The sequence below is a fragment of the Musca autumnalis genome, unplaced genomic scaffold (assembly GCF_047663935.1).
Source record: "Musca autumnalis isolate F117 unplaced genomic scaffold, ASM4766393v1 scaffold_1, whole genome shotgun sequence".
In the NCBI taxonomy this organism is placed as follows: domain Eukaryota; kingdom Metazoa; phylum Arthropoda; class Insecta; order Diptera; family Muscidae; genus Musca; species Musca autumnalis.
In genome coordinates, this window is record NW_027411644.1 from 195,935,294 (window position 1) to 195,948,251 (window position 12,958).

Consider the following 12,958-nt stretch of genomic DNA (forward strand, 5'->3'; position numbering starts at 1 on the left):
ACGTTCTATCTATAAATCTATTACCCTACATTGGGCGCCAATTCCGCATTATATTTGTATCTATCATCAAATGCAGAACTAAGTTCCAAATATCTCTAACATCTTACATTAAACCCAATCTATAGGAAACCCTTTTTTTATCAAAAAATCTTTATAAATGAGAACTCCACAATTATCTACCACGTTGGGCGCCACAATAGACGACAATTATAAATAATTATAAAAAACACACATTATTCCAAAAACAAAATATCACAATTTTCTTCTATAATTTACGTGAACCGCATTGGTCGCCAATGGCGGTATTCAAAATCAAATCAATTCTTTGTACATACAACTAGAAGTAAAATGTATACCATATAGTAGTTTTTTTTCTTATAGTAAAAACAATTAGGTAATTTAGAAAAAAATTATAAAATATTTAAACAAATATATACATATAATTTTAGTCTTTATTTATAACATGAATGATTAAGTATTAGACACAATATGTCATAGAATACTGCTACTACAACCACATTGTCATCATACTTCAACCAAACACACACATAAACTTCTCAACATTTGAAACATTTACTCTTCCTACCACTTGATTCTACTCCGCCCGTCCCTTTTTGTTCTACACTTTTGGTGCAAGTCTAATTTTTTTCCTTATAGTAAACTTGTCATATTTCAATTTCTTTTTTTGATTCTTTTCTTATTTTCAAATAAGGAATGTGTAATGAAAAAGTATGTTCGGTTGATTTTTCTATTTTTCTTTTCTTAATTTTTATTACTTCCTTGAGTTTTATTTAAAAGAAATTATAGAAACTATCTAAGATTAATATATTTATACAAAATGCAAAACCTATTAAAATTCTAAGATTCACAACTATTAGAAATTAGAGAAAATTTTCAAAAACAAACTATGGGCAATTTTCTATGTTTTTAAGAAATTAGTTTTAGTTAAATTCTCTTAAAACCAAAAAAAGCAAATCCTAAAACAAAACTACTTAGTTACTATTTAGTTTTAACAAAAACAATTGTTTGGCAAATTGCAAAAAACCAAGTAAAATCTCCCCTCTTTAATTAGAAACCAATCTAATCATACTATTTTTCTTCTTATGAATTCTTTTCCTTTTGAATTTTTTTCTTAACTATATATTTATATAACGAAACAAAACAAACCAAACTCTGCACTTTTTTACCTTACTTTCTCTCTATATATGAATATATTATTAAATGATTAAAAACAACTCAACTCGAAACGCTCGAAAAATATATCATTACCGATCCAAAAAAAAAAAAAAACAAATTCTCAAAACACTTGAAAACCATACATATTCAACAACAAACAATCCGTAACCACCACAACCACAAAAAGGTACCGGCCATTTCTCTTGCCTATGAGCAAGCTGAGAGTGATATTATGAAACGACAACCCCGAGATCCTTATCGTGATAACTTGGTCAATCGCAGGTCAGAATTATAGAGATTTAAGCAAACCAAAAACAAACACAAAAAAATCCATAAATACAAAGAAACATTAAAAAACAACAACAATTTTTTTGTTGCAAACAAAAACCAAATAACAAACGCCTACATTAGAGTGTTTTTTCTAGTTGCATTGTTAAAATTTAGATATTGTTTTTGTTCAGAAAAAAATAATATTAAACAAAACACTTTTCCACACTCCCTTGACAAAAAGAAACACACAAAAATTAGTTACAAAATTTATTGAAAATTCTACGAAATTGGCATACAAATTTCCCTTGAAACTTTCCACACACAACCCGCCCACCCAACCAACACAAACAGACTATAACGTTCGTTTGTATATGTTTCGTAGTTCAATTTTTTTCGTTCGGTTGGTTTCAGTTAAGTGTTTTCTTTCGAATTTGTTCCATTGTCGTTCGTTCTGTTCTACTTGTTAGACAGTTAATTTAGCGGCAAAAATGTTATTTAAAAAGCAAAAAAAACCAACAAATTCATTCATTTATTTTTCTGTTAATTGTTTGAATGGAGAAAAAATATTTCAAAGTATTTTCAAGTTTCAAATCATCGAAATTGTGAACCATTCGTTTGCTGAAAAATAAATTTGTAATTGTTGTAGGTTAAAATTTCCCTAAAATTACTATAAAAATCTATTCATTCAAGTGAAACCCCCACGTTGGGCGCCATTTATGCAAGAGATGCTAGAAATATTCTAATGTATTTGATAAACTTTATTCGTGAAAGCTTTTATAATATCCGGCATATCTTCTCAAATTTCGTGAAACAAAAAAAGTTTCTCACATTGGCCGCCAATTTGATGTTTTTAATATGCATTTTTGAAGTAGGTATATCTCTTAATTAAAATAAATGAGAATTTTCACATTGAAAATCCTTTTGAAAATCTCCTCATTAAAATGAAAACCCCACATTGGGCGCCATTTATGCAAGTGACACTAGAAATATTCAAATGTATTTGATAAACTATATTTGTGATGGCTTTTACAATATTCTGCATAATTAAAATTTCAAATTGCATTAAACAATTAAGTTACCCACATTGGGCTCCAATTTAATATTTTAAAGTTCCAAATAATTTTTCTAATTTTGCACCTCACAATTCGCACAGGAAAACTGTTAACAATTTGTCATCGGAACAGAACTTTATAACTGTTGTAATATAACAATTTACAAATTTTTAACAAATTGGGCCATTAAATCCCATGTTGGGCGCCAATTGCAGTATAGGAACTTTAAAAATGCTGTGGCCTTTGACGAAATGTAATCATAGAAACTATCAATATTTCCTTTTTTATTTTGTGAAATTTCGCAAAACAATAATCTTCACCACAGTGGGCGCAAATTTAATATTTCAAAATTCCACCGACGTTTTTTTCTAAATTTTTCCCTTGCAATTGACGTAATACACAAATTTTCGATTTTTTGAAAAAAATCTCCTCATTAAAATGGAATCCCATGTGGGCGCCAGTCGCAGTATAGAATCTTTAAAATTTTTTTCGACTTTTATGAAACATAATAATAATTACTGCTAATGTTCCCTTTGTAAAAAAGATTCTTGAAACAATGGGCGCCAATTTAATATTTTTAAATTCCATTGAATTTTTTAAGTTTTTTAAATTTGTACACAAGAAATGTCGAAGCTGAGTTTCTTCACAAATTTGTTTCTGAACTTAAAATTCCACGTTGGGCGCCAGTTTTAAATGGGCATTTTATACCTTATTTTAAAACAATTACAAATTTTAATTCATAAAACATTTTTAATGATATTTTCATTATATAAAAAAATTGGCCTATGTTCGTCATTATTTTCCAAATGAAAAAAGTGTTATCCTCTCTCTCTCGCTCTCTCTCTCTTTCACTGTTTTCATATGCCACAAAAAAGTGTTTTTCCATAAAAAGCACCCATAAAAATTTGTCGGAATGTTTCTGTTCTTTCATTTTGAAAAAAATCTATATTTAATTGGTTACTACATTGGATTGATTGGTTTGCAAAATTCATATAATCGGATTCATAACTTTATGTGTTATTTTTATATGAGTGTTAAAATTATTAATTTCAAATCGAACAATATCACTAGGAAAATATATAACTTTATACATATACATATATAGCTTTAATAGAATAGAATATTAGAGTATCCCAAAATATATAAAATATTTAGTCATGTTAAAGACAACAAACTAGAAGCAAAAATATACAATATATTGTAGTGAAGAAACAAAAAAAGCTTAGTGAGAAATATAGAATAGATTTTTAGTTTGCAGCTTCCTTATAGATAATTTAGACATTTATTAAAACAATTTTATTATTTTTCTTTTTATTTTTTTTTTACTTTTTTTGAGATCCCAAAAAACATAATTTCCCCCAAATATGTAGGTTAATTTATATGCCGGCCCCAAGTTGGGCGCCAATCATATGAAAATTTATTTTGTTACATTTGAAGAAATTTCACCTAGGACATTTTAGCTCCTTTAAACGCCGTACAATCGCAATTAACAAAGAAATAATCCTCACATTCCAAGTTCGATAATTTGGAGCTTCGTTAATTCTAATTTTTAAGGGAATAGTTTAATGGTGCTCCAATGTAATGCTCCATATTATATCATGAACTCCAAAAGTTGTGTATTTTTAGATGTTTTTTGGTTTTTTCTCACATCTTTGTGTTCTTTAGAGAACCCCACATTGGTCGCCAATTGTGCTCCAGCATTTTGATGACTTTAATGTTTGTCCGATATCTTGCATTCCATATTCCATCATTAGCAAAAGGAGTTGTTTATTTATAGATAATTTGTTTCCATTCCCTTAGTGTTCATCGAGGAATCGGGGATTGGGCGCCAACTGTTCTTTAGCCAATTCTGGCTCCGTAACATCTATATTCCCTAAAAATACACGATTTGTGGTCTGTTGTTCCATGAGAAAATTTCTTCAAAAAATCCACTATTTGTGGTCTGTTGGTCCATGAGAAACATTCTTTAAAAAATCCACGATTTATGGTCTGTTGATCCATAAGAAAAATTCTTTAAAAAATCCACTATTTGTGGTCTGTTGGTCCATGAGAAAAATTCTTTAAAAAATCCACGATTTGTGGCCTTTAGGTCCATGAGAAAAATTCTTTAAAAAAATCCACGAGAAAAAAATCTTTAAAAAATCCACGATTTGTGGTCTGTTGGTCCATGAGAAAAATTCTTTAAAAAAATTCCACGAGAAAAAATCTTTAAAAAATCCACGATTTGCGGTCTGTCGGTCCATGAGAAAAATTCTTTAAAAAAATCCACGAGAAAAAATCTTTAAAAAATCCACGATTTGTGATCTGTTGGTCCATGAGAAAAAATCTTTAAAAAATCCACGAGAAAAATTCTTTAAAAAATCCACGATTTGTGGTCTGTTGGTCCATGAGAAAAATTCGTTAAAAATCCGCGATTTGTGGTCTTTTGGTCTATGAGAAAAATTCGTTAAAAATCCGCGATTTGTGGTCTTTTGGTCTATGAGAAAAATTCTTTAAAAAATCCACGATTTGTGGTCTTTTGGTCTATGAGAAAAATTCTTTAAAAAATCCACGATTTGTGGTCTGCTGGTCCATGAGAAAAATTCTTCAAAAAAATCCACGATTTGTGGTCTGGTGTCCATGAGAAAAATTCGTTAAAAAATCCACGATTTGTGGTCTTTTGGTCTATGAGAAAAATTCTTTAAAAAAATCCACGATTTGTGGTCTTTTGGTCTATGAGAAAAATTCTTTAAAAAATCCACGATTTGTGGTCTGCTGGTCCATGAGAAAAATTCTTCAAAAAATCCACGATTTGTGGTCTGGTGTCCATGAGAAAAATTCGTTAAAAAATCCACGATTTGTGGTCTTTTGGTCCATGAAAAAAATTCTTTAAAAAATCCACGAGAAAAATTCTTTAAAAAATGCACGATTTGTGGTCTGTTGGTCCATGAGAAAAATCTTTAAAAAATCCATGAGAAAAAATCGTTAAAAAATCCATGATTTGTGGTCTTTTGGTCCATGAGAAAAATTCTTTAAAAAATCCACGATTTGTGGTCTTTCGGTCTATGAGAAAAATTCTTTAAAAAATCCACGATTTGTGGTCTGGTCCATGAGAAAGATTCTTCAAAAAAATCCACGATTTGTGGTCTGTTGGTCCATGAGAAAAATTCTTTAAAAAATCCACGATTTGTGGTCTGTTGGTCCATGAGAAAAATTCTTTAAAAAATCCACGATTTGTGGTCTGTTGGTCCATGAGAAAAATTCTTTAAAAAATCCACCATTTGTGGTCTGTTGGTCCATGAGAAAAATTCTTTAAAAAATCCACGACTTGTGGTCTGTTGGTCTACGAGAAAAAAATCTTTAAAAAATCCACGATTTGTGGTCTGTTGGTCCACGAGAAAAAAATCTTTAAAAAATCCGTGATTTGTGGTCTGTTGGTCCATGAGAAAAATTCTTTAAAAATCTACGATTTGTGATCTGTTGGTCCATGAGAAAAATTCTTTAAAAAATCTACGAGAAAAAATCTGTAAAAAATTCACGAGAAAAAATCTTTAAAAAATCCACGATTTGTGGTCTGTTGGTCTACGAGAAAAAAATCTTTAAAAAATCCACGATTTGTGGTCTGTTGGTCCATAAGAAAAATTCTTTAAAAATCTACGATTTGTGATCTGTTGGTTCATGAGAAAAAATCTTTAAAAAATCCACGATTTGTGGTCTGTTGGTTCATGAGAAAAAATCTTTAAAAAATCCATGATTTGTGGTCTGTTGGTCTACGAGAAAAAAATCTTTAAAAAATCCACGATTTGTGGTCTGTTGGTCCATAAGAAAAATTCTTTAAAAATCTACGATTTGTGATCTGTTGGTTCATGAGAAAAAATCTTTAAAAAATCCACGATTTGTGGTCTGTTGGTTCATGAGAAAAAAATCTTTAAAAAATCCACGATTTGTGATCTGTTGGTTCATGAGGAAAGAACCTTTAAAAAATCCACGATTTGTGGTCTGCTGGTTCATGAGAAAAAATCTTTAAAAAATCCACGATTTGTGGTCTGTTGGTTCATGAGATTTTTTTTTTTTTAAATCCACTATTTGTGATCTGCTGGTCCATGAGAAAAATTCTTTAAAAAATCTACGTTTTGTCGGCGAATGGTACCTGAAAAATATTCTTTAAAAAATTCCGCAAATCGTGAATTAGTTTTGTTTATTGGTCCTTAAAAATCGCCTATAAAAATCAGGATTTTCTTCTTTTAAAGTATTGAAAATTATTATAAATTTGTAGCCTACTTTTAGGACTTCCCCTCATTATATCTTAACACATACTTTTGGGCAATTTGTCTCATTTCGTTTGCAGGCCTTTCAAAACTACAAAAACTGATCATTTAGTTCATGTATTTCATTTATAGAATTGAATTGCAACCAAGGAAAGTATTTTATTAGTCTGTCTCAAAAAAATCATTTCCGACACTAATATATTTTTCTGATCAATGTTATTTGTACCATAGGATCTATTCTCTAATTATCTCTTGGGCATTAAATTTTAGTTAGATTTTGTTTTAAATAATTTTTAATTTTTCTTTAACTTATCTATTAAAAGAATATTGAAGAAGTTTGTAACTCAATAAAAAGTATGACCAGGTTAAGCGTAAGTAAATAAAAATGCCTTTTCTAACATCCCAAAAGATAAAAACAAATCTTGACAATCATCTCTACTCCCTTCTTTGGGGGAGAGTTAGAGAAAAAATACGAAAAAAAAATTGCACGATGTTTCTTCTTCTTCTACTACAAAATACATGTTTTTCTTCTCGTACATCATCTAAAATATAACTATTTATTTTATTCTTTATCATCACACATTTTTTTTAACTAAGCATGATAAGCTTTCTCTAGTCTGAAAAGGAAATCTGCTTTATTTCATTCACTACTTACTGTAAATGTATCAGTATGTATAGCATGATGCAAATATTATTATAACAGCTTTAATTCATCACATTTTATGTTTCGAACGCTTTAAAAATAAAAGTGCTTTGCTTTTTTCGCCTTTCGTTTAACAGATTTCATATGTCGAACAATATTGTAATATAAAAGAGATTCTTATTATTAGCAATTGGCCATAAAGCTTAAGGAAAAGCTTTTGTTCGACATTGCGAATCGTCTTTCCTGTACTTTTATTTTAATTTTTTTACGAAAACCTCTCCACAAAACCTCAAAAACTGTCACATTTCTATTCTGTAACAAAATTACACAACTTTTCAAATTTTGTTTTTGCTCTTGCCGCTATTTAAAACAAAAAACAAAAGCCTATCCTACGCCGCAGAGTTGCCTTGTGCCACCACGCATTTGTAATAAATAACTCACTTAAGAAAAACAGCTAAAAAATACGCTTTTTAAAGCAAAACAAACTCTTTCAAATACCCAAACTCTAGTGTATATTTGAAAACATACTGGTATTTGGTAAATATTTCCATGTAAAAAAGCTTTGTATGCAAAGTTTGAAAAAAAGTAAAATAAACTAAATAAAAAAAAGCTTTTTTAAATACCAATTCCACCCAGTACTCTTGTCTATAACTCTCTGAACTTTGAACTTTCCCCCGTTCCCATTTTGTAACAAAGTTGTAATTCTTAACTGAAGATACTTTCTCTTGTCTTATTCACCAAAAATTCTCTTTGTTTCACCTGTAAAATAAATCGATAAAATCACTAACAAAAATCCACCATTTGTTCAAAATTTTCAAGCAGAAAAATACAGTTTAGCATTTTCAATAAAATCTCTAATTGGTGTTGGTTGTAAAACAAAAAAAAAAAAAAAAAAAACGAAACAAAACAAAAAAATGTATTTAAATAATGTTAAATGACATTCAATCTTCAGAGATTCGAACAAGAATAACATCTTTTAACATTATTCTAAATACTTTTTTTTCACATACAAAACTCCCCTGGCCCCTATTTACTAACAAATAACATAAAAATGCTAAATTTTAAAATTCAAAACTCATTTAAAAGAGAATAACAACTAATTTTGTTTTTACTAACTAAACCCCAAATACTAACACAAAACTAACCTCAATTTTTATAAAAACTAAAAAAAAACAACAAATATTAATTTCCATTATTAACCACTTGAAATTTATTTCCCCCACTCCCTGCTCCTCTTCGCGATGCCACTCAACAACAGATTGATTTCCATGGCCTATGGTCAAATTGGTATGATCCAAGCTGCTGCCGGTTTCTTTGTCTACTTTGTTATTATGGCTGAAAATGGTTTCTTGCCATTGACATTGTTCGGCATCCGTAAGATGTGGGATTCCAAGGCTGTTAATGATTTAACCGATTCCTATGGTCAAGAATGGGTAAGATATTCTTTGGAACTCGATTTTTTATGATCTCTAATTAATTTATTTTTTTTTTAATCTTATACCACAGACCTATCGCGATCGCAAAACTTTGGAATACACCTGCCACACAGCTTTCTTCGTTTCCATTGTGGTTGTACAATGGGCTGATTTGATTATTTGCAAGACTCGACGAAACTCAATTTTCCAACAAGGCATGAGAAATTGGGCCTTGAACTTTGGTTTGGTATTCGAAACCATTTTGGCTGCCTTCTTGTCATACTGCCCCGGTATGGAGAAGGGTCTTCGTATGTACCCACTCAAGTAAGTAAAGATGAATTTGGATGTAGAAAAAGGATAAGTTAAGGCCAGGACAGAATAAATTATTCAATCGTTTGTGTCTTCTTTTCAAGGCAAATTAGCAATTTAAAGACATTGCCAACGATACCTAGCAATTATTCAACTACCTAGGTATATTCGGCATCGCATGAATCTACATCCAATAGATTTTTGGTTCAATTATTTTATTTAAAACATTTACTCTGTTTTGGCGCCCCAATTTTATGAATTAGTCTTACCTTAGGTTTATATTGGTCTTCTAGAAGGCTTTATGGCTTTCATTTGGCTTCTACTCTGTATGGTCTTCTATGGGTATTCTATTTTTCATTTGGTCCTCTACTCTTGAAGACTTTATGATCTTTCATTCAATGAAAGAACCTATGGGTCTTCTGGGAGACTTTATTTGTCATGTGGTCTTCTATTCTAGAAGACTTTCGGTCATCTATTCTATCGGTGTTCTAGAAGACTTTCGGTCTTCTATTCATTCTAATGGACTTCTAGAAGACTTTATGGGCTGCTATTTCTCATCTGGTCTTCTATTACTTTAAAAAACTTGTGGTCTTCCATTCTATAGTAGACCCTAAAGATCTTCTAGAAGACTTTATGGGCTTCAATTTGTCATGGGGGTCTTCTACTCTAGAAGTCTTTATGGTATTCTATTCTCTCTTATTCAATTGAAGACTCCATTGCTTTTATTCTATACACCCTTCTGCCTTCTATTCAAAAGAAGACCCTATACCCCCATTATTATAAGTCTTCTTTTGTCATAGTTTGGATTTACCGAACAGATTTATAGCGTTCCGGTAAACTTAAAGTTATGCTTGAATTTCAAGGAGGAGCTTCTTAACATTAACTTTCAATGTAAAAATTATATTTCTAATGCCTCCAAATTGGTTTATTTTGCGTTTTGAAATCCAACAGATAGTAAAAGAACAGATATTATAATGGCCCATAGTCTTCTATATTATAGAACACCTTGTAGTCCGCTATGTTAAAGAAGACCCACTAATCTCAGTAAAGACCTTGTGGTCTTCAGTAGAAGACCTAATGTCTTCTATTGTAAAGAAAGCATTGTATTCGTCTGTGGTCTGTTTTTTTGTAGAAGAATCTGTTCTAAAAAAGATGCAATGGTCTTCTATTATAGTGAATATCTTTTCTGGAGAAGACCCTGCCGTCCCTTATTGCATATCTCGTGACTCTCATTCCTATTGAATATCTCCGCTACTTTATAGAAGACCCTATAGTCCCCCACTGTATTCTATTCTTCAAAAGACGCCATTGTTTTCTGTTCGATAAAAAACTTTAAGAATACCCCATATCCTTCTATTCTATAGAAGACAAAATTGCGTTTTATTCAATAGAATACCCCATTCTCTTCTATCCCATTGAAGACCCCCATTTTCTTCTACGCCATAGACGGTCACTTGTCTTCTACTCCATGGAATACCCCATTGAAGTCCCCATAGAAGACTCCATTGTCTCCTACTCTATAGATGACCCCATTGTCTTCTATTCCATAGACATCTGTATAGAAGACCTCATTCTCTTCTACTCGATTGAAAACAATCTACAACACCATACGGTTTTTATACCCTCAGCATTTATGCTAACAAGGGTATATTCACTTTCATACGGTCCGTCCACTCCTTCGGGTACCTCCCACACAAAATTTTGGAAAAGTTCAGTTTAGGACCTGCTCTCGAATTGCTTTGATTTTTGTTCTTCTATTCATTGTCCTCTATACGACAGTACAAGTTTCATCAGGGGCAAGTCCATACTTCCTGAGAAATTAGCCTGAAAGGTACGAAAAACCCCTAAGATACCGCGTGTAATGGTGGGAGCGCAAGATAACTCTTGACTCCGATTCGGTCCAAAATTTGGCCTTCGTAATATTTTGTCTAAACTTAGTTTAAGTTCGAAGACAAGCCATATCAGTCCACTCCTTCAGTTACCTCCCCCCAAGAGTTCAAAAATGTTGAGAAAAATTGTGAGCATGATAAGTCTTGAAGGGAGTGACTGATTTGATCCATACTTTACACATCCCAATATATCTACCAAATATATATCAGGTTCGAATATGGACTACATTTGTCCACTGTTTCGGGTACCTCCCACACAAAATTTTGGATAAGTTCACTTCAAGAACTGCTCTGGAATCACTTTGATTTTTGTTGAAGCAACTTTCATTCACTGCCTCAATTACGACGGTAAAAGTTTTTTTAGGGGCAAGTCCATACTTCATGAGAAAACAGCCCAAAAGTGTAAAAACCTTCTATAGCACCATGTAGAGGCTGGAGAGCACAACAACTCCCGACCCAAATACTGAGTTAATCCACACTTTGCATATCGTAATATTTCTTCCAATATTAGATGAAATTCGAAGGTGGTGCTTGTAGGTCCACTCCTTCCGGTACCTCCCCAACCAAAGCTCGATAATATTAGCTAAAATAGTACACGCGATATCTCATACTGACAGGGTAATGACACCCAAAATAAGACCTACTTTCAAAATGGAATTTGTCAGTCTATTCCTTTAGATACCTTCCCGGCAAAACTTTTTGATATTCTATCCAAATCCATATTTTTGTCGGTTCATATGCCCAAAATTTTCAAAACCCCTTAAATATGTACGTTTTTGGGAAAAAAGTGTTTCAATTCACACAGGCTGAGGGTATATCTCTGTCGACAGAGCCGACTGAACCTTTTTTACTTGTTCTTACAAAGACTACTTGGTCTCCAGTTCTATACTTCTCACTTTTAATAAGATCCTAATCAACAGAAGACCTCATGACATGATCTTCTATTCTGTATATGATCCCCTTTTCTTCTGCCTTAAAGATTATTTCCATTTATTCTAATTTATATATCTCTTTTTTCTTCTTCTAGACTCGTTTGGTGGTTCCCAGCCATTCCATTCATGTTGGCCATCTTCATTTATGATGAAACTAGACGTTTCTACTTGCGTCGCAATCCCGGAGGCTGGTTGGAACAAGAAACCTACTATTAAACAAATCAGCAACAACATGCAACTGCAACAAAAAATTACATCCTTCTCCTCCTCCTCCCACACACACACACGCCACACAAACACATCTATTATATATTACATCTATATACGTTTTTTGTTATATGGCTGCTTCATCCATTTCAAAGTTATCCAGCTCTGCTGCCATCTACACAGGAATATAACATAAACACAATTCTCCATACCACCACCACAACCACTCCCGCCCGCCCGCTAAGCCGCCTCAACTTTGTTACATCAACTACATCAACCACCACCATGAAAAAAAGGAAGAAGAAAAGAAAACCAACAACAACAACGTCACCAGAAGTAAGGAAAACAAATCAGCTTCTCCAACAACAAAAAACCGAATTAAAACCACATTGGAAACATCGACGATTTACACACACACATAGATACATATGGCTCTCGATGTTTGGTGTTATTTAAATTATTATTATAAATAAAGATTAATAATAAAAAACAAAACAAAAAAAATTAAACTCCCTCTCTGTCCCCCACTTTAAAAAACACTAAAACAAACAAAAAGAAGAAGGATTTAAAAATAAGGAGATAAAAGTAAAAAACCATAAAAAATAGATGATTTTTAGAGAAAAAAATGAAAACAAAAACCATACTGCTATAATTACAATTAAGATGCAACATAAACAACAACATCATCAATAATGGGATGAACATATTTTGAAGTCAAGTGTACAATTAATTACAACTTGAAAAACAAACAAACAAAATACAAAAAAACTACGAATGTTTTATTTACAAGAAAAATATAATAATTTTTGGTTTTTGGA

The 12,958-nt window shown here is 31.6% G+C and overlaps 1 protein-coding gene and 1 long non-coding RNA gene across 38 annotated transcripts in view; one reads left to right on the forward strand and one right to left on the reverse strand.

The window, feature by feature from the left end:
* The window catches only part of Atpalpha (sodium/potassium-transporting ATPase subunit alpha), a 208,530-nt gene extending 195,835 nt beyond the window's left edge, over positions 1-12,695 (forward strand). For 29 of the 37 annotated variants that reach the window (XM_073959601.1, XM_073959591.1, XM_073959589.1 and 26 more), the window contains 3 exons: positions 8,647-8,821; positions 8,895-9,127; positions 12,029-12,695. In XM_073959601.1, the coding sequence (XP_073815702.1) occupies positions 8,647-8,821; positions 8,895-9,127; positions 12,029-12,149 (529 nt within the window). In that variant the 3' untranslated portion in view covers positions 12,150-12,695. Of the gene's footprint in view, positions 1-1,363; positions 1,459-8,646; positions 8,822-8,894; positions 9,128-12,028 lie in introns of all 37 variants that reach the window. The other 8 variants (XM_073959590.1, XM_073959610.1, XM_073959609.1 and 5 more) reach the window with 1 other exon arrangement.
* LOC141388911 (uncharacterized) lies at positions 6,270-6,540 on the reverse strand. Its single transcript, XR_012408956.1, has 2 exons — positions 6,452-6,540; positions 6,270-6,355 (listed from the first exon to the last, which is right to left on the reverse strand). It is a non-coding gene; the product is annotated as an uncharacterized lncRNA (long non-coding RNA).
* Positions 12,696-12,958: the final 263 nt, after the last annotated feature.